General features: G+C 35.9%; 1 protein-coding gene across 2 annotated transcripts in view; it reads right to left on the reverse strand.

Annotated features, from left to right (window-relative positions):
• Window positions 1-21,341, reverse strand: part of disp1 (dispatched homolog 1) — an 80,792-nt gene that overhangs the window by 8,196 nt on the left and 51,255 nt on the right. For both annotated transcript variants that reach the window (XM_079888023.1, XM_079888024.1), the window contains exons 2-4: window positions 16,374-16,830; window positions 3,707-3,736; window positions 2,591-2,714 (exon numbers count right to left, since the gene is read on the reverse strand). In XM_079888023.1, coding sequence (XP_079744149.1) covers window positions 2,591-2,714; window positions 3,707-3,736; window positions 16,374-16,816 — 597 coding nt within the window. In that variant the 5' untranslated portion in view covers window positions 16,817-16,830. The remainder of the gene's footprint in view (window positions 1-2,590; window positions 2,715-3,706; window positions 3,737-16,373; window positions 16,831-21,341) is intronic.

Raw genomic sequence — 21,341 nt, forward strand, 5'->3', positions numbered from 1 at the left:
GAACCAGCTAATCATCGTCTTTAGGATATTTAAGACAGGTGAGGTTTTAATCGGAGTTGACGCTAAACTCTGCAGGACAGCGGCACTCTAGAAACAACGTTATCTGATGGAGATGTTGCTGTATTCAAATTTTAAGCTATATTTAAAACATTAATTCTAAAGTAATATGCAATTATGTAGCTATGTAAGTAAACACAGTAAGTTTGTAATAAATCACTGTATTAAATTCAACTGGTTTCTCTATATCTTCTCTGTAACACAATAATTTTCAATAATCTTGTCAAATTTGGCGAGGTTAATAAAAAAAAGGTAGGCAATGCGTAGCGGCGACAGGTCAAAGTCCTAAAGTCTTCAGACAATGGCCGTTTTTAACTTAGTTTTTGCGACGAATTGTAGTGTTTCATAATTGCAGGATGTTTCGCTTACAGCAGCCTTAACATATTGACATCATGAGCCAAGTAATACCTATTGTTTAACACCAATTACCAGTGTGCACATTAACATTCTCATGTATCTCAAAAAAGATGAATTTAATTATTTATGTCCAGAGTTCAGATAGCTTTACTGCTTGAAAGTCTTTGTAAAGTTAAATTGAACTGCCGCCTTCCCTTGTAAGTGTAGCACTCCTGTAAAAATAAAAATGAAATAAAAATGTAAAAATGAAATAAAAGAGAGTGCAGCAGTGCTTCTTTGTTGTTATATTTACTCAGAATGAAGTGCTTCACGGGCGCGCACCACCCACTGAAGTGTGCGGTGACCTATTTTTTTACAGCTCTATGGCGGTGACGCAATCACGCTGGTATGCCAAGCGAAAATAATTAATTTAATAAATGCACATATCAAAGCACAAATAAGAAATTGAACAGTATATAAAAGTATTAGAAAAATAACATTTTAGTATATTATAATGGAATTGAAGAAATTGTACAAACATAAACAGCTTGTACCACGAGTCGCATTAGTGTGACGTCAACTCCCCTCTTCGATTGATTGGCTAGAGGAGTATCTGTCAATCTAGAACTAGTGGACCAATGGTGACGCTTAAGCCCGCCCTAATTTACATGAAACTCGAACTGCAACATTTGGAAGAGCAAGCGCAGAACATAGAAAGAAGAGCGAAGAGAAAAACATCACAAGCGTACAAAAGAGTAAAATATGAGCAGAAAATGCAAGAAAGCACAAAGTACACAGTAATAAAACCATACTTTTTAACAAAGCATGACCATAAGTTTAAGTTTTGTGCAAAATAACTTTTAATGTGTTTAAAGTTTTTATTCATGCTTGTTATTTCTTTATTCACGCTTATTATATTTTCATCCGTGACCACGTTGTTTGCTATTCTGATCATTTTGATCAGTTTGTGCAATATATTTTTACATGTGTTTTTAAATTTTTGATTCACGCTTATTATTTTTTTATACGCGACCGCTATATATTTGGCGGGAATTTGATCCCATACATTTCAGGCTGGATATTTTTCCATCAGGATTTGATCCATGTAGGGTTTAAATAACATCAAAATGCGCAGGGATGGGACAGTTCATAAAAATAAAAAAAGCTCCAAAATGCATGATGGCAAAACCATGTTATTGGACAGAATGTTGTGAAGAAGCATCGCAGCATGAAAATGGTCTATATACTATAAACAACACAAAAAATTGGGATGCACCGAAAACGCTTAAATATGATATTTTGGTGATCAAAGATACAATTATTGACTACAGGGGGATTTTAAAAAACCATATCAGTACCGATTAAAATCGAGAAATTAATATTGTCGATCCAGAGCGAGTGTCTACACAGCTGACATGTTTAATTGTTGTAACTTATCCACGTTGTGCGCACAAAATAGACGCTGAACAGTCAAAACGTGCCATCAGAGACGTGCTAATTAAGCTGCAGTTGCACTGAAGGTCTTCATGACCAATTTTGATTTGTTGACTATATCAGATTTTACGACCAGCTTACATCATCTTTTAAAAGTGACCCATATCTGATAAACCAAGGTAGACGAACTGACCCGAAAAAAACTGCAGCCGAAAAGGAAGTAAAAAAAATGGCGCGATTTGCAATGGACGCAGACGAAATGAAAACTTTTGCTTTCCGCACAATCTTTAAAGGTCAAAACATTGGTCTCTTAAGGCGGAGAAAACAAGAGGAGAGCCATTATTGCAGTCTGGTCATGTGATCGCGGTTGGTGAGTTGACGTCATTCGTCACCGTCGCTTTTTCAATGACGGGAATATCCGATCTGTCCACTTACATGGCAGACGCAAATGCATGTATCTGATTCATATCAGATTTATTTCCACATATGAATGAGGCCTGAAATCGATCTGAGAATATCGAGATCTATGTGTTTTTTTCCTGCTTACACGTTTCGTGGGTCATATCCGATCTGTGCCACATGGGAGAAAACAAATCAGAATTGGGTCACTTGAACCATGTACTGTAAATGCGGCCTGAAACGTCTGTTTTGGTCACTGATTTCAGCCCTCGAAAAACTATTTGAGCCCATAACCAAAAAAAGCTGTTTCGGCCAAAAAAATGTTGATTGCTGAAATTTTGGTGCAAATGTTCCTCGCGCTCACCTGCAGTGGATTTGAGAAGTCAGGCAGGTCAGGCACGAGAATACCGACCAGAGCACAAACCACGATGAGAACGGTGCACACCCCCAACACCACCACCGGCCAATCAGCAATGAGCTCTGCATAACTGCAATTGAGAAAGATTCATTTATCAAGCGTTTACTATGGAAGCCTGTTTCCGCCACGGAAAAACACTATTTAAAAGATAATTGCGACTATCTCACAATTCTAACTTCTTTTCTCAGAATTGTGAGGTTATAAAGTCAGAATTACGGAATATAAACTCACAATTGCAAGAAAAAAGTCATAATTGCGGAATATCAACTAACAATTGCGAGTTTATATCTCAATTCTGAAAATTTTCTTGCAATTTTGACTTTCTGGCAATTGCGAGTTTATATCTCACAATTCTGACTTCTTTTCTCAGAATTGGGAGTTTATATCTTGTAATTCGGACTTTTTTCTTGCAATTGTGACTTTTCTCAGAATTGGGCTTTATATCTCGCAGTTCTGACTTTTTTCTTGCAATTCTGATTTTTTTCTTGCAATTATGAGTTTATATCTTGCAATTCTGACTTTTTTTCTCACAATTCTGACTTTTTTCCTCCCAATTCTGATTTTTTTCTTGCAATTGTTAGTTTATATCTTGCAATTCTGACTTTTCTCGCAATTCTGATTTTTTTCTTGCAATTGAGAGTTTATATCTCGCAATTCTGACTTTTTTCTTGCAATTGTGTTTTTTCTTGCAATTCTGACTTTTTTCTTGCAATTGTGAGTTTTTTCTTGCAATTGAGAGTTTATATCTCGCAATTCTGACTTTTTTCTCGCAATTGACTTCTTTTCTCAGAATTTTGAGATATAAACTTGCAATTGCGAGTTATAAAGCCCAATTCTGAGGGAAAAAAAATCTGAATTGTGAAATAAATAGTCGCAATTACCTTTTTTTTTTAATTCAATGGCGGAAACAAACTTCCATACATTACCACTTAAATTCATACAAAAAGTAATAAAAATTAAAATTATTTTAAATAACTGTAATAAATTAGCAAATATTTTAGTTTTTTTTACTAAATTATTAAAATCTCATAAATAAAAAAAGGAATTCAACAGTGAGCTTACCTTTTGGGAAACCGAAAAGGCCTCGGAGGGCTGAAAGACACAAGCAAAAAGCATAAATCAATTAGATTTAAGAGCCAAACAGTGGATTAAAAACTACCTGCGTGGAGAGACATGTTTTTTCACGACAGTGTATTTTTAACCAACCGCACTCTGTGTTTGAACAGAGAGATCTAGACCACATTCACATTCCTGTAGGGAAATCACAGCAGTCTCCAAGTTTCTTCTTGCTGCTGTCTTTGAATCAAAACCATCACGGATGTTCATATTAGAGGCTCTCGCACCAAAACGGCATCAGGACGCACACACAGCTACTGTACAACCTTCATGCATATGTAATATACAGATGCGGGATGAGTTGCATGCTTTTTAATACTTTAAATATGAGCAATAATAATGGAGCCTGCCTAAACAAACACCACTAATAACAAATCATAAGGCAGGACAATCTTTGAAGGCAACCAATATTGCTATATTAGATAGTGAGCAGTGGGGTCACAGGGCCAAGAGGTGGCTGTAATTTTCTTCCTCGTCGTCGTCTTAAAAGGGAATCCATGGAATGCTATAATTAGTGGTTGCTATGGCACTGGGAGGCACATATGAACAAAAGCCATTGGCAAGAATTTTTCACCACAGGGCGACTTCTAGAGCAGCCGTAAATCCCTTTGAAAGTTCAACGGACACGTTAATACAACAACCAGATGTTGCAAGCACTCAGACTTTGAAGCATCTGCATATTCGGCTCAAGGTGAGTCCCATTAGGCTTTAAAAAAAAAAAAACGGAGAGGTGCGTGTCCTTCTCCGTGCAATCAGAGAGAAGTACATGCAGACAGACGATAATCAAATAACCAAAGCCAAGAGTAAATAACGAGGACCAGATTTCCTCCGCTTCCTGTGCAAACGTAGCGAGGACAAGGGAAAAAACCAATGCAATGATTTATAAACTGCGCTATCAGCGAACGCTCCATGTTTGGGCCACGGACTGAGGAATTCAAGGGCGTGAATGAGAGATGGTCCAAAGTGGAATAACGTTTATGAGATATCGGGACGGATTATTCCACTGGAGTGCAACAGTTCTTAAATGCTATTTGGGAGTTTCCCCCCTCCCTGTGTGATTTCATATTTGGATGTGTGCAACTTTTGTTCTCTGGTTAGCCAAAAAAAAAAAAAAGAAAAGAATAAGTGTAGTTCATTTGGTTAGGTTAAATAGTACTGTTCTATAACATCACAACCACAGCAGCCTGCTGTTCTGCATCACACATTTTGTGAGGAAAGGTTATTGTAAGAACTAACAAATGTTTACAGCTAAAAAGGTAAGAAAATATGGGGGTCAAACAACAGTGTGGTGACGGGGTGAAATGGTTGCTGAGGGAGTGAAGGGTCAGAGGTCAAAGAAGGAAAATGGAAAATAGTGTGGAGGCTTGAAAGAGAAAACAACAAAAACACATTCAAGTTCAGTCAAGTACATGCACACTTGATGATCTATGGCCGGACCTTCTCAGCTGTTAACCTTCTGGTGTTCTTCGGTCAATTTTGACAGAATTCTTTTTTCTCACGCATTTTTTACTTTATCAGAATGGTGTGAAACTTTGGCACTTGCTATGTGAACACACACACAAAAAGAAAAGGTTTTAAAATGTATTTAAAAGGTTAAATGGTCCTGAAAAAATAGTCACACTTGTGCTCCTCGTGGTCAAAAATGAGTGCATTGGAAATTAATGGGAAGCAAATTTCCTCTAGTGGAAGCGTTTGGTACTGCGGCCGAACAACATCTGACTGAAAGCTCTTTTTTTGAGATATCAACCTCAAATTTAAAACACTCCTTGTTTAGATTATGGCTTTGATTTTCTCTCAGTTTTAGAGTAAAACATGTTTTAGAAAATATATTTTTCCTATAAAAAAAAATAGCATTTGTTTTATAACAATAAATGTAAAATTCTATAACTTTCACTAAATAAATGTCTATATATATATATATATATATATATATATATATATATATATATATATATATATATATATATATATATATTAATCTGTCAAGTGTTGTCTTTAAAAAGAGACCAAACTTTCAAGATTTATGACTGTTTAAGTTGGACATTTAATTTTCAGGTCTACGTTCAAAAAGTGAACAAATGGATTATACTGTAACTATTGCATACATTTTATTTAGTACCAGAAAATCCCATAAAAATACAAAATATTAAATAAAAAACATTATTAAACTAAAATATGGTGAATTTATTTAACTGAAATAAAAACAAAACAGAAGAGCAAAGGGTTAAGAGAAACCCCAAAAAAGTACTGAAATATTAAGATATGTGCTTAATATTAGCAAATATTTAGATATAATTATGTAAGCCATCTATACACTACCATTCAAAAAGTTTGGGTTAGTAAGATTTTTTTTATTTTTTTTAAGAACTTAGCACATTTATTCAGCAATGATGCATTAAATTTATTTAAAAGTGACAGTGCTTTCGTTCTTAAAGGAAATGTTTCAAATAGTATATATTCAAATAGTAAACTACCATTTCAAATTGTAATTTTTTTTTAAATCAAATAAACGCAGCCTCGGTGAGCAGAAGAGACTGTTCAAAAACATGCATATAGTGCATCATAACGGTTTACATGCAGCACTTCTCATTTAGTATAGAAAACACTGCAAATCAGAGTTATCTTCAGGCTGAAATTCAGATTTTATTTGGCACTGCTGAAACTATAATCATAGCAACAGCTGAGAACAAACCCAAACGCACACATGTGAATGATGTGCACACGTGTGCAGAAATGGAGAAGGCTCAATCCACGAGGTCTAGAGGTCAACGCCTGATATCTCCACATTCTCTGCTTTGACATATGTGGATATATGGACTCCAGGCTGGATTTCAACACTGTGGCAAACAGTTACAAGCTGTCCAAGAAACATCTTCATTATCTACTGGCCTCCTCCTGCAAGTATTCGACAGCTGAAGCGCCAGAATACAGAGCGCAGAATAAAGCACGCTTTGAATAACACGATGCTAACCTGATTAACACATGTCTTGCCACTTATGTTTAACTTAAAATGGGCAAAATGCATCAAAATTGACCAAAATTACCAAATAAAGCACTAAACTCAAGTGTAAAAGATAGTGTTAATTAACGATTATTTAGCTTTGGTTAACTACAGCACCTCTAATAAATGTATGTTGATGTAAACGTTAAGCTCTGTTTTTTAGTGCGATATCGTTAAGGCAAGAACGACTAACTAATTGCTCATATTTGAACAAACCATCATTTTATCAAATGTAAGATTTTAATCACCACAGATCAGTGTTAAATATGAATACATCGATGAAATATGAATTTATCTATTCTGATTCCAGTTCTTAATTACTATAACGGTTCTTTAGTGCTTTTGATGATGAAATGGTTGAAAAAATGCCATAATCATGGGTTTGATTCCCAGGGAACGCATGAATCCACAGATAAAATGTATACCTTGAATGCAATGCAAGTCACTGTGGATAAAAGTGTCTGAAACCAAAATCAAACCAAAAATGTATGATGTTCAACCAACTGTAGAGGTTTCAACTCAAAGTCAACATTGTCTGAGATGTCCTTGAAGTTGGCTAAAATGTCATTGTTTCAAAGAAATAAGTGATTGTTGCATTTTATTTCTAGAGTTTGTTTTTTAAAAACAATTTTAACCAGACAAAAATGTGCCATTTATTCGCTGATGGGCCCCATAGACAAATACTATGTAAGTCAATGGGGTCCATCAACTGTTTGGTTACAGACATTCTTCAAAATATCTTCTTTTCTGTTCAGCAGAAGAAACAAACTCATACAGGTTTGGAACAACATGAGGGAGAGTAAATGATGACAGCATTTCATTTTGGGGTGAACTATCCCTTTAAAAGGGGTGGTATAATGCCCTTTTCACATGATGTAAAATAAGTCTCTGATGTCCCCAGAGTGTGTATGTGAAGTTTAAGCTCAAAATACCCCACAGATATTATTATATAGCATGTTAAAGTTCTCACTTTTTGAGGGTGAGAAAAAAACACACCGTTTTGTGTCTGTTCCTTTAAATGCAAATGAGCTGCTGCACCCGGCACAGGGGGCGGAGCTTCAAGAGCTTGTGTCCTTTTACCTCACACACACATGCACTGAACATTCAAAGAACTTTTAGCCTTTTATGTTCAAACCAGAGTCTGAAAGATGGAGAGACTCAAGAAGAAGTGACAACATGTAGAAGCAACAGGTCATTTCTGAATGGTTAGTTGATGAATTTATGAAGCTTATGTGTAGTTATCTTCTAGTCATTGATTAGCATATTCTGTCTTAATAATCTATAAATCGTGTTCAGGGGGCGGAGTTTATGCAAATTTTAGGGTTGGTGATGTCACTAACCCGGGAGGAATGTGGTGTAGTCTCTACCAGCCGTTTGTTGTAGTCCTTAAAAAGCGATTTCTTTAAAAGCAAATATCTCCCTTTGCTTTGAACTTTGAGCGTCGTAACTTTGCAGATGTTGTTTATGCTCAAACAGCAACATTACACACTAACTAAAGTTAGAAAAGTGAAATCATAATCAACTAGGAGGAGGGGCTTCATAGAGACAGGAACTAAACGGAGCGTTACTGACAGACGGGGAAGAGAGGTGCTGCAACAATGGAGAATATGGGAAACATAATGAACATTCAAGCATGAAAACCTGTTCTAGTAGAGCACAAAAACAACATCAAGAAGACTTTGAAAAAAAGAGCATAATAGGTCCTATTTAAAGCCTCAAGAATCATTTCATTCAACTCTTAAGAGTGTGTGAATAGCAACATAGACTCTGCTTTAATATCAAGCATGTCTAGACATGGGCCAAACTCATTTAGCAAGCGCACCGCAGGCAGAGTTCTCTGTTTGCGTACAACATCCAGATGCAGCTTCAGCAAAACATCAGACAGGCAATCCAGCAAAACATCACTTTTACCAAAGCTTGATTGAGATTTCAAAGGCTTGGGTCTTGATTCTCTCACTAAATTCAGGTTAGTTGTTTTTTTTCAGGCCACAGGATCTAAGAAAGAAAGTTCACGACCCCAGACGCAAAGCCAGACAGTACTGGTGTATTTCCCATGAGTCTTAGCAACACAACACGGGGAAAACAACAACGTCACAAGCTCTGCTTAGAAGAGGGTGTGCGATTGGAGGTAGAAAGAAGGTTTTGAGTGTGAATGAGACAGGAAAACTCGACCGGGAAGAGAGGAAATGAAAGGAGAAGGCAGGAAATTTGCAGAGACAGGTAAGATAGCGAGACTTTGAGAGATTTCAAGACAGATAGATGTATTTCTATGGAAAATTCCTAACGGGAACATTTAATGGAAATGAAACTGAAATCTTGACATGGTTAAGTGCAATTAAATAATGGCAGAGGTTGAATTAAATAAATATATGCGGTGTGTGTTTCACAGTGAAGCACGGCATTGTGTTCTTTTACACGTGAGCATCTCATGATCCGTTGTGTGTTCAGCGTCTCGGTTCACAATAAATTTTGCTCCAGACAAACTTATCTTTGCATTTGAGTTTGGTACACTTATAATGTGCATCTTCCCAAATTTGTAATCAAAATAAAAGCTTGATGGTTTAAAGTTTGAAAATTAATACTGCCAATAATATTAGTATCGCAATTTTAAAATAAAATTCTTACATTTTCTTAAATAGCCATTTTTTATTTATTTTTTTACAGTGAAATATTACAATAGTGATATATCTTGTTTTTTTTTATATTTAGGATTGGGAAGCTGCTTTGAAACAATCTGTATTTTAAAAATACTGTAAATTTGACTTTAGTAGTAGTAGGCTAGTGTATAAAAATATATTTTAATAATAAAACAATAATAATAATAATAATAACAATTATATAACTTTCTTATAATTAGATATAAATTATCATCATCATCATCATATAGTTTTGATATATAAATCACAAAAAAAACCCAAAAGGACAAATTTTGCAGCCATACAAACAAGCAAACCTGTTTGGTTTTTTTAATCACTTTTTAAAACAGCAATTTTTATCAGAAAAACTCTGCTATTCTTTGATATTTAGAACTATTTTTTAGAACTATATCTTTATTGTTTAGTCCCCTGTGGTGAAACTCCAGCTTTTAATGTAGTTTATGTGTCTATGTGGTGTTTTTAATATGCTTTAAGACAAACCATGTGTAAATTCATAAGTCGACAGCATTGCTGAGTATTTCCTCCTTAAAACTGCAGTGAACCAAAGACAGTCTCAAAAACACGCTTTGAAATCGCTGGTGTTTCTGACGTCACAAACTACCTTGTAGCCAATCAGATCAACGTGTGATCGTCAACGAGTGGATCTCTGAGCGGCTGTGAGTGAGTGGAGGCGGGGCTCATTTGCATATTCATAGATCCGCGTATACTAAATGAGGCAAGGGTGTCGAGTTACATTCAAGATATTTTAAGACTACAGGGGGACTTTAATAGTTATCATGGTGTGAACGGGCCTTTTACAGGACTTAAACATGAAAATTACAACCATAAAGCAGATCTCCAGTGTGTTCATTGAGATCATCTGATCTCGACGGACTGAACAGAAGAAACGTTTGGCAAGCTGTTTGAACTCCTTAAAACAAACTCCACAAGAACTTCGCTTTGGCCTGATTTAGTTAGATATAAAATCACCAGTTAGTTCTTCGATTTCGCTTGAAGTAGAGCCTTAAAACTGCACATCCAGGATGAAAACTGTACGTACTGCGACGGTTCCTTGTGAAACATTTTTGAATAAAGCCACGATTTATTAGAAGTGGACCAAAAATGTTCAAGGGCAATTGCTGCAAGGATCTTCTCTTTGATCGGGATAATAATAACTGCACCTGTAGCGTTAGCATCAAATGCAAGACGCTCCCAGATCGACTTAATGCATTCCAGCTGTTCCCTCACCCTTCTACAGGCTTCAATCTGTTTAGTAAACGAGAATAAGCAAGCTAGACATCGGCCTAATTTGAGGTTATGACTGGGTCCTGCTTGCTCCGTGTCTTTGATCATGGTTTATGGGATCAGGTGGGCTTTGATCTTCACTGGGCATCTTCACCGGCTCTACGGGTTCCTCACGCACCCGGACCAAGTCAGACACGAAACGACCTGAGATGCATCAACAGAAAATGTTTTATTCATGCTTATTCATGTTCGCATGCAGCTCAGACACACAGACCTCACATTAAATGCAAAACAACATTCAAAGATCTCAAAACCTCTTAACATTGAAGAGAACCTGACAAGACCTCTTAAAAGTAGCTTTAATAGCTCCAACAACCAGACCCAAAACTTTGACATTTATGCATACACTGAATAATGGAATAAAAATGCTTATGGCACCATTTCGCTAAAAAAAACATCCTTTGGCTGGTGTTAAACTGCAATTGAGCTGCCAAAAGTAATGTTGAAGCAAGTGGACTGGATCACGAGCGCCGAGGGGGTTTGGAAACGCTGGTTCTGCTCGACTGCATGCGTTTCTGAGCAAACTTTAGAGCTAAAGCGAGGCCGGTTCGGGATTAAACGCTTAAACACGTGTTTGTGTATAAATCTTTCCAGGCCTGTGACACATTCAAAAAACAAATGTAGCATTAATAAAGCATTTAAGCAAAACTCAACTTCCAAAAACAGCAAAAGAAGAAGTGTAGCCACAAATTAATTTTATATAACGATATATTGAAGATGAGTTTGCTAAACGACACTTTCAATAAGTGTATTAACGTAAATATTGTTGTTTTGTAACTCGTATGAGAGTAGGGCTGGGCAATATGGATTAAAAAAAATAAATAAATATTGCAATAAAATTTTTCCATGTCAGTCAATATCGATAACTATCACGATAAATTTCAAATCATTATTTGTTTTGTAAAAGCTGTGGAAACCAGTAAATTGTGGTTTTATCATCAGAACATGACAAACGCTTGCCAAACATTTCACAAATTAATATTATATTTTGTCTCTTAGAAATGCACATCTGACACCTTGAGTTGAGAATGATGCAGATGTAAAAAAAAAAAAAAAAAAAAAAAAAAAAAAAATTAACAAAAACAGTAACATTTGTAATACAATTGCAATAGAGAAAACGTAAAAAGTAACTAAGTAGTCTAGCACAATTACTTCCTTTTTAATGATTTTAGAGTTCAATTAATCTGCGAATCAGTTTAATCTGTCCATTTCAGTGATTATATATCGCTGTAATATTGTGAAATATTATTACCATTTAAATAAGTGTTTTCTATGTGAATATATAGTAAAGTGTAATTTATTCCTGTGATCAAAGCTGTATTTTCAGCATCATTACTCCAGTCTTCAGTGTCACATGATCCTTCAGAAATCACTCTAATATGATGATTTGATGCTCAAGAAACATTTGATTATTATCAATGTTGAAAACAGTTCTTTGATGAATAGAAAGTTAATTTATCTGACATAGAAAGCTTTTGTAACATTATACACTACAGTTTTTTATGGGGGAGGATACAAGAAATCAATACTTTTATTCAGCAAAGATGCATTAAATTGATCAAAAGTTACAGTAAAAACATTTATAATGTCACAAAAGATTCTATTTCAAATAAATGAAATAGAACTTTCTATTCATCAAAGAATCCTGAAAAAAAAATTGTCCACAACTGTTTTCAACATTGATAATAATGAATTAATGTTTTTTGAACGTCGAATTAGCATATTAGAATGATTTCCGTATGCATTTAGTCTAGTTGAGAATTTGCTTGCATTCAATGATCAGATAAAATGCAGATGTCAGACTCAGAATTCAAGTTCAGAAGATTGAGAGACATGAACTAAACAGTTGTTGTTCCTGATAACATGTAAAGGCTTCTCAAAACGACACCATGAAATTGAGAACACAAAGATCATTTTCAGGCTAGCTGGCTGGTCGGGGCTTGCAGCTGTCTCACACACACACACACACACACACACACACACACACACACACACACACACACACACAGCTCTGTATGTTTTGTATCTTCCAGGCCTGGCTGTCCTGCAACAAAGACCTGGAAGCTTCATGTGATTCTTTCAACATTGGGACGAACTGATCAAAGTTTCCGTTTCTGACGTTGATTAAACATCTTCCTGAAAGGAGCTGAACTATAGCAGACTGAAGCATCTGTTGACTTACGCAGTCTTAACCAGACACGACAGGACAAGTTTCCTCCGTTAAGCGTTGCTTCTGTCCTCAGTGAAAGTGGTAATGCTGACAAAATCAGCCAATCAGAACATATCTGACAAACTGAATGTCACATCTCAATCTCACACTCGCTGCGTCGCACCTGGCAGGACCTCGGGTCAGGTAAATGAAGCGTGTCGGGAAGGGTCAAACGTGTGACATGACCCCAGATGGCTACATGTCAGCTCCCTCTTTCTCAGTCAACAAAAACCATCAATCATTCCCTCGGGAAGATCCGCTGCCGTCAGTCTCGCTGCATCATTCATTCCTGGAAGATCTGCAGGTACTTTGACAGTTAGCGAGGCACAATATGTTTCGCCCAAACCATTGTGGTTACAGGCAATTATTATTATTATTTATTTGACAAATTTATCAGCTTGAGATGTTAACGGTGATGCTGATAATCTCAACATGCTCAAAAATAAATGTGTCTATTACTAAAACATCTAATTATGACTGAATGGCAGAGATAACATTATTTTTTATATATTATAAATAATATATTTACGCCACTATCCAATGTTCATAAAAGGTTTTTTGTATGTGTGTGTGTGTGTGTGTGTGTGTGTATGTGTGTGTATGTGTATATATATATATATATGTCATGATTTAATGTCAGTAGAAGTAAAAAAATAAAAAATAATCTAACCTAAAAATATATATAAATATATATATGTAGTATATACTAAAAATCAGCATATATGAATGATTTCTGAAGGATCATTTGACACTGAAGACTGAAGTAATGATGCTAAAAATTCAGCTTTGGAATAAATTATATTTTAAAGTGTATTACAATACAAATAATAATATTTTAAAAATATTAATGTTTTATTCTGCATTTTTGATCAAATAAATGCTGCCTTGTTGAGCATAAGAGACTTCTAAACTTTAACATTTGAAGTTCAAAATGTTATTTTTACATTTAAAACATTAAAAATAGTAATGTTTCCAATTTTTTTAAACAAACCAATCAAATAAAATAAAAATCTAAAGTGTTTAGTATTTATCCTCCATGTGAGGATAAATGAAGCTCAGAGTGCTTCCAGCCTCCACAGATCTTTCTCATGTGCTTCCAGTCAAACATCACGACAGCACAATAAGCTGCTCAAAAACAGAAATCAGTGACGCTTCCCAGATCCAAGAAACCTCAGATGCATCGCACACAGAGACGGCGTGCATGTGGACACGTGCGGAGTTCAGAAGGCTCATGGCTGGATCATCGTCAATTATCCTCAATTTACGTATTTATTCATTCTTATACATGGCATGGACTTGTTTTTTAGGTATCCACTTGTAGTAGATTATAATTAACATGTATTCCGTGCACATCGTGTATTTAATGTATGATGTTTTTATGTATATTGTTTATGTGACTCTACCTGGCCTCGTTAATTGGGGACAAATAAAGTGTTTTGAAATTGAAATTGAAATGAATCCAGCAGAAATAGACCAAAAAGATGTTGATTACAGTGCAAAAGACCCATGGTTCCTCTTCATCTTTGACTGTCTAAAGCAACCGGCCTCATCAATCAAGTCCAGACCAATACAGCTATAAATAAGCACATCTTTATGTGTCTTAAATCCTACTTCCACATGCCTTTACACTACAGTTCAAAAGTGTTATTCAGCAAGGACGCATTAAATTGATCAAAAGTGACAATAAAGACATTAAATGCTGTAAAGTCAAGTAAATGCTGTTCTTTTGAATGTTCTATTCATCAAAGAAACCTGAAAGATAAAATGCATCACAGTTTCCACAAAAATATGACTGTTTTTAACATCGATAATAATCAGAAATGTTTCTTGAGCATCAAATCATCATATTAGGATGATAATTCTGTTTTTCAGCTTCAGTTTCAGTGTCTCTATTGTCCTGTGCTTTGGGTTTCCAGCACTAAGTCCAAGCCTATTCATTTACACACACAATGTAAAACCAAATTAACATTTTAATCAACATAAAAAAATTTTGTTAACTTTTCACCATATGTCTTGGAGAATCTAAGCCAAATGGCTAACTCCATCCTATCGCACTCAATGAGTTGATTAACTCATCCCGTGCTGATTTGATTATCTGAACGTGCTCCTCCCAAACTTTGTTATTTAATTTAAATATAATTTAATGAATGAATTTAAGGGATTGCATAAAGGGAAATTAAGGGAGATTTATGCACAAATTAGCTGGGCATTTGCGATCCCTAATCGCAGTTAGACATCTGAAATGATTTGACTCTACAGACATTTTTTCTGTTCTCTGATAACGGGAGGGGCGAGCCAGACTACATCTCGCCGGATCTTAAGCTAGACCTTTTTATTTTATTTATTTATTTGCATTTTTTCTTGAACAAAATTCATTTACATTTACACTTCACACTCAAAGTCATTTACAGTGTGTTTACACCGCAAAACAAATCCTCTCCTTGCCATTTTCGTCCTCTTCCAAACGGTATTGTCCTCTCCGACTTGCCGTAGAGTCCTCAAACTCAGTAGAGGAGGGGCCATGTAGATGAGCTCATAAATCTGCACTTTGAGTGGCGTGTGGCGTCAATTTAACATCTATCGGCGAGTGGTGTTATTTAAACGCGTGGCGGCGTGTGACGTTAACTTATCGCCTGACGGCGCATATTTAACGACTGGCGGCGTTATGAAGACGGCGTTTTAATATTGACACGGCGGTCAAAAGCACGCGAATTGTGAACATTTTGGCTTTCCATACAGGACTCGCGGCTGTTATTTCTGCTTGCGACTTGTTTATTTGTGCGCACAATCATATTTTTTGTCCTCCAGTTTGGGATTTGAGAGTTCTGCATGTTTACATTTTACGTGCGAGCTTTGTCACGTTGCTCACACTGTTGTAATTCACTTGCGCGCTGTATTTATGTGCTTGCGCTGTTTTGTCCACCATTTGACGCCATAGAGTTAGCGCCGCATTGCGTCCATGACAACTCGATGCATCACACACCGGACGCGCATTTTGTCAGTTTATGGCCAGCAATATTGTTATGTTTAAGGATATTATGGAATTAAGATCATGTCTGTACTATGTTATGATTGTACTGTACAATTAAATACAATCGTTTCTTAGTCTGCAGTCTGAACGCTTTACCTCAGAGCGTCCGTTAAGTGAATGAATTGAGAATATCAACTGAAAATCCGATAACATCAGCAATTTTCATTCAACCAGCTGATTTCTGTAAATGAATGTAAAACTAAATGTATATTGCAGCACAGGGTGAAGTCTCAACACTAAATTAAAGGCCTGTCTCATATAGACGCCAGTCTCAAATACAAGCCGGTGCAGTTCGGCGATTTGGGAAAATAAAAGCCCGGGCTATTATTTGAAGTTTTACGGTATGTATGTGTTAAGTTAAAATGTAATAAAAAGTTTTTTGTTTTTTTTAAAGTAGTTTTCCCCAAATGCAGTGCAGAAGAGATGCTCACCTCAGTGTGGCCATGTTGGGCTGGTTCTGGAGATGCTCCTGCCAGTGATGCTGCATGCGGAAACAGCGCACGCCCTGCACACAGCAGGAGCCCATGTGGGCACTCTGGAAGAGAGCGAGGTCCTGCGGGGTCCCGTTACAGCACACGGCAGGCCGAGGCGAGCAGTAAACGCAACACGCGGGAGGCAGGGAGTTGGGCAACAGAACGGCCAACCTCTGAGAGTCATGTGACGAGGACGAGGAGTTCGGTGAAGATGGACGTGCGCTTCCGTTGGCTTTGAGTCCGCCGTTCTGGCTCGACCGGGTCTGGTCATCGGGGTGTGTGGACGCCGACACTCCCTGGTCCTGGTCCGGGTCTTCATTGGCATTAGTGGCAGGCAAACCTGTGGAGGATCCGCCATTGCTGAGGGGTCGGAGGTCGGGGAAGCCCTCGCTCAGGGCCATGATCCTTCCTGAATCTGCAGATAAACACACAACCACGGTCACTCATGCACAGATACACACACCATAACCACTGTGATCAGTAGACTTAACTTGAAAAAACTGAGGAAACCCATTGCCTTAAAATTAAGTAAATAAACGTCATGCTTAATCAAAAAAATTAAGTAATGTGGAATTGTCAAGTTCACATAACTTTTTTTTTTTTCAATTAAGCATTACGTTTATTTACTTAATAATATTAAGGCAACGGGTTAACTCAATTTTTTTAAGTAAGTGAACTGATCACTTCTTAGTGTAACTAACTACTGCTTTAGTGAGGCAGAAGCCATTGAATAAGTGTGGAAACCAGCATTATTTTAGTAGGACTGAGATACTATTATAGTTATAATGTCTTTAGCTTTTATTTTATTTTTTATTTTATTATTTATCATTCAATTTCCTTAATTATTCACATAACGAGTGAATCATTAAATGGATTCAAACCAATAACTCAGGAGTTCGAGACTGAATCATTAATAAGACCGACTCAAGAGTCAGTTGTTCACAAATCTTTTTGACATTTTATATTTTATCGCATCAAATTGAACTAAATGAAAATGAGAAATGTTGCCTTGAAATAAAATGTTTTTTTGTAAAAAAAAATTTCTTCAATTTGTTTTAGTTCAAAGTTTTTTCAAGTTTTTTTTTTATAAATTTTATTTTTTATGGTTTTATTATTTTTAACTATAATGACACTGGTGAAAACATAAGAAATATAATTTAGGTTCCACTTAAAATATTTTGCTGTTATTAACTCATTTTCACTCAATTCATTAATGAGAATCAATTAGATTGATTCAAACCAATAACTCAGGAGGTCAAGACTGAATCATTAAAAAGAACCGACTCAGAGTCAGTTGTTCACAAATCTTTTTGACAGCCTTGATTCTGAAAGTATTTTGTATATTTATTTTTTATTTATTCTTCATTAAAAAGCTTTAACCAAACCAACCAACTCCAAGCTGAAACACAACTTCACAAACTTTGATTTAAAGCAAAAAAATAAATTGTTTGGAAAATTAGAACATGCATTATTTAAATAATTAAAAGATTGAATAATTATTTTATTAACATGCTTTACGCTATTTAAAAATAAAAAAAAGAAACTGAAACACTTGACATGTAGTTTCTACAGGAGGATTTAAGTCAGTCTAAAATGTTATTGCTAAAATTAATTTTCCTCTATGAAGAAACTAAACGGGATTCATAGTTCCAGTACATTGTGGTTTGTTATTATAAATGAATCTCAGGGAAATCATTTGGTTGCAGCATTAAAAAAAAAAAAAAAAGCAGAAAAAAATAAACCCACTTCAGACAGCAAACCGGTTCTCGGTTACGTTACCAACGCTAGAGGAATATCAGGAAGAATGGCTTTGTGAACAAAGTGAATTTCAAAGGCGCTGTCTGATTGAAAAGAACAGGTTCAAACACATTGGACAGACAGCAGAGAGTCTACGTTTCATGGTATGCTTGAATTTCAGCCCCCATGGCCAGGAAACTGTTGCAGAGGAATGACATGGGCCGATATTAAATGTTGCATTGGATGTTTTAAAGTTCACGCCATGCATATCACAGTAAAATAAGACCCAAGCGTATTAACTCAGGTAAACGCACAGTTGTGATACTGGAACTTTGCCAAGACTCACACACACACACACTGACGCCATGGTCAGCGCTTTCTGTGAAGTAAATCACCCACGTTCTTACGTGACAGGTGGAGACCTGCAAGACTCCATCGGAAACTGAAGATCGTCTCAAACCTCAGGGCGAAACTTTGCAAGAAACACCCTACGCGCATCCAAAATAAGTGCATGAAAGATCTCATTTGATGCAGTGGTGAGCAGGTTTCCCCTCTGACTGTCCTGTGTGTGTGTGCTGTAAACACAGTGTCCAAAATACCTTCTCACACCAACAAATCTGGTTGTGTTCGCAGTTGAACCGCATCCATTTAAAAAGCAGGCAGATAGAGAGAGCTTTCTGAAAAGGGAAACCCGAGGGAGGGAGAACAGATGCAGCACTATGTGTGAACGGTGAACGCTCAGAGTGATGATCAGGGGTGCACACAACTTTTTTGGTCTCGGTTCTCCAGGTACTCACACTGTACGCAGCACTTATCCTACAAGTTGTAGGATTAAATTTATACATTTATACAATAGGATTAGATTTATACATAATCTGAAAGCTGAATAAATAAGCTTTCCATTGATGTATAGTTTGTTAGGATATGACAATATTTGGCCGAGATACAACTATTAGAAAATCTGGAATCTGAGGGTGCAAAAAAATCGAAACATTGAGAAAATCTCCTTTAAAGTTGTTCATTTATGTTCATGATTGTGCAGCAGCATTCACTCACAAAAATAAATGTTTTATATATTAGCAGTGGGAAATTCACTAAATATCTTCATGGAACATGATCTTTACTTAATATCCTAATGATTTTTGGTATAAAAAAAAATCGATAATTTTGACCCATACAATGTATTGTTGGCTATTGCCACAAATATACCCGTGCGACATGTGACTGGTGACGAGATCCAGGGTCACATGTAAAATAACACTATTTGTTCACTGTAGAAATTAAATAGGTTAATCTTTGTCAAAGCTGTATTTTATTTTATTAACATTAATGACAACATGTAGCAGGAATATTAGGCTGCTGTCACTTTAAGACCGAATGCATGGACAGAATGTACATCCGGTTTCTTTCTCAACTGTTCACTTGTGACATAAACAAGAGAATTCTGGCCAAGACGGGAATTTTGACATACTTTTGTGCGTATTTGTCCGTTCAAGCGCAAGTAAACGCGAAAGAGTAATAAATTCGGTGTTCGAGCGCTGTCTAAAACGTCACGATTTTCGCCACTACTTGTGCGTTTTAAAATCATTTGAATGTGTAAACTGGCAAGACAAAACACTTCCAATTGATACACTTTCACTCTATGATGGATACATTTAGCAGTTAATCCGCGAATCACATGCGTGTCAAATCGTGTGGCCTGGTCCATACGGATCATGGATCAACTGCGATTCATTCCACCCCTAATAATTAATGAACACACTTATCACCCTATGGAAACTTGTTTCCGCCACAGAATAAAACACTTTAAAAGACAATTGCGACTTTTTATCTCACAATTGCGAGTTTAAATCTCACATTTCTGACTATTTCTCAGAATTGCGAGATATAAAGTCAGAATTGCATGTCATAAAGTCAGAATTGCGAGATCTAAAGTAAGAATTGCGAGATAGTCAGAATTGCGAGATAGTCAGAATTGAAAGATAGTCAGAATTGCGTGTTATAAAGTCAGAATTGCGAGATATAAAGTCAGAATTTCGTGTTATAAAGTCAGAATTGCGAGATATAAAGTCAGAATTTCGTGTTATAAAGTCAGAATTGCGAGATATAAGTCAGAATTGCGAGATATAAAGTAAGAATTTCGTGTTATAAAGTCAGAATTGCGTGTTATAAAGTCAGAATTGCAAGATATAAAGTCAGAATTGCGAGATCTAATGTAAGAATTGCGTGTTATAAAGTCAGAATTGCGAGATATAAAGTCAGAATTTCGTGTTATAAAGTCAGAATTGCAAGATATAAAGTCAGAATTGCGAGATCTAAAGTAAGAATTGCGAGATCTAAAGTAAGAATTTCGTGTTATAAAGTCAGAATTGCGAGATATAAAGTCAGAATTGCGAGATATAAAGTCAGAATTACGAGATCTAAAGTCAGAATTACGTGTTATAAAGTAAGAATTTCGTGTTATAAAGTCAGAATTTCGTGTAATAAAGTCAGAATTACGAGATCTAAAGTAAGAATTTCGTGTTATAAAGTCAGAATTTCGTGTTATGAAGTCAGAATTGCAATATATAAAGTCAGAATTGCGAGATCTAAAGTAAGAATTTCGTGTTATAAAGTAAGAATTTCGTGTTATAAAGTCAGAATTTCGTGTAATAAAGTCAGAATTGCGAGATCTAAAGTAAGAATTTCGTGTTATAAAGTCAGAATTTCGTGTTATGAAGTCAGAATTGCAATATATAAAGTCATAATTGCGAGATATAAAGTAAGAATTGCGAGATCTAAAGTAAGAATTTCGTGTTATAAAGTAAGAATTGTGTTATAAAGTCAGAATTTCGTGTAATAAAGTCAGAATTGCGAGATATAAAGTCAGAATTGCGAGATCTAAAGTAAGAATTTCGTGTTATAAAGTCAGAATTTCGTGTTATAAAGTCAGAATTGCGTGTTATAAAGTCAGAATTGCGAGATATAAAGTCAGAACTGCATAATATAAACTCACAATTGCGAGAAATAAATTACGACTATAAATCGCAATTATGACTTTTTTTCTCGCAATTGTGAGTTTATATCTCATGATTCTGACATACTTTCTCATAATTGTGAGATATAAACTGGCAATTGTGAGTTAAAAAGTCCAATTCTAAGTTATAATGTGTAAACAATTATCTTCCTTCAAGGAATAAATATATATTC

This window comes from Squalius cephalus, assembly GCF_949319135.1.
Source record: "Squalius cephalus genome assembly, chromosome: 12".
NCBI lineage: Eukaryota > Metazoa > Chordata > Actinopteri > Cypriniformes > Leuciscidae > Squalius > Squalius cephalus.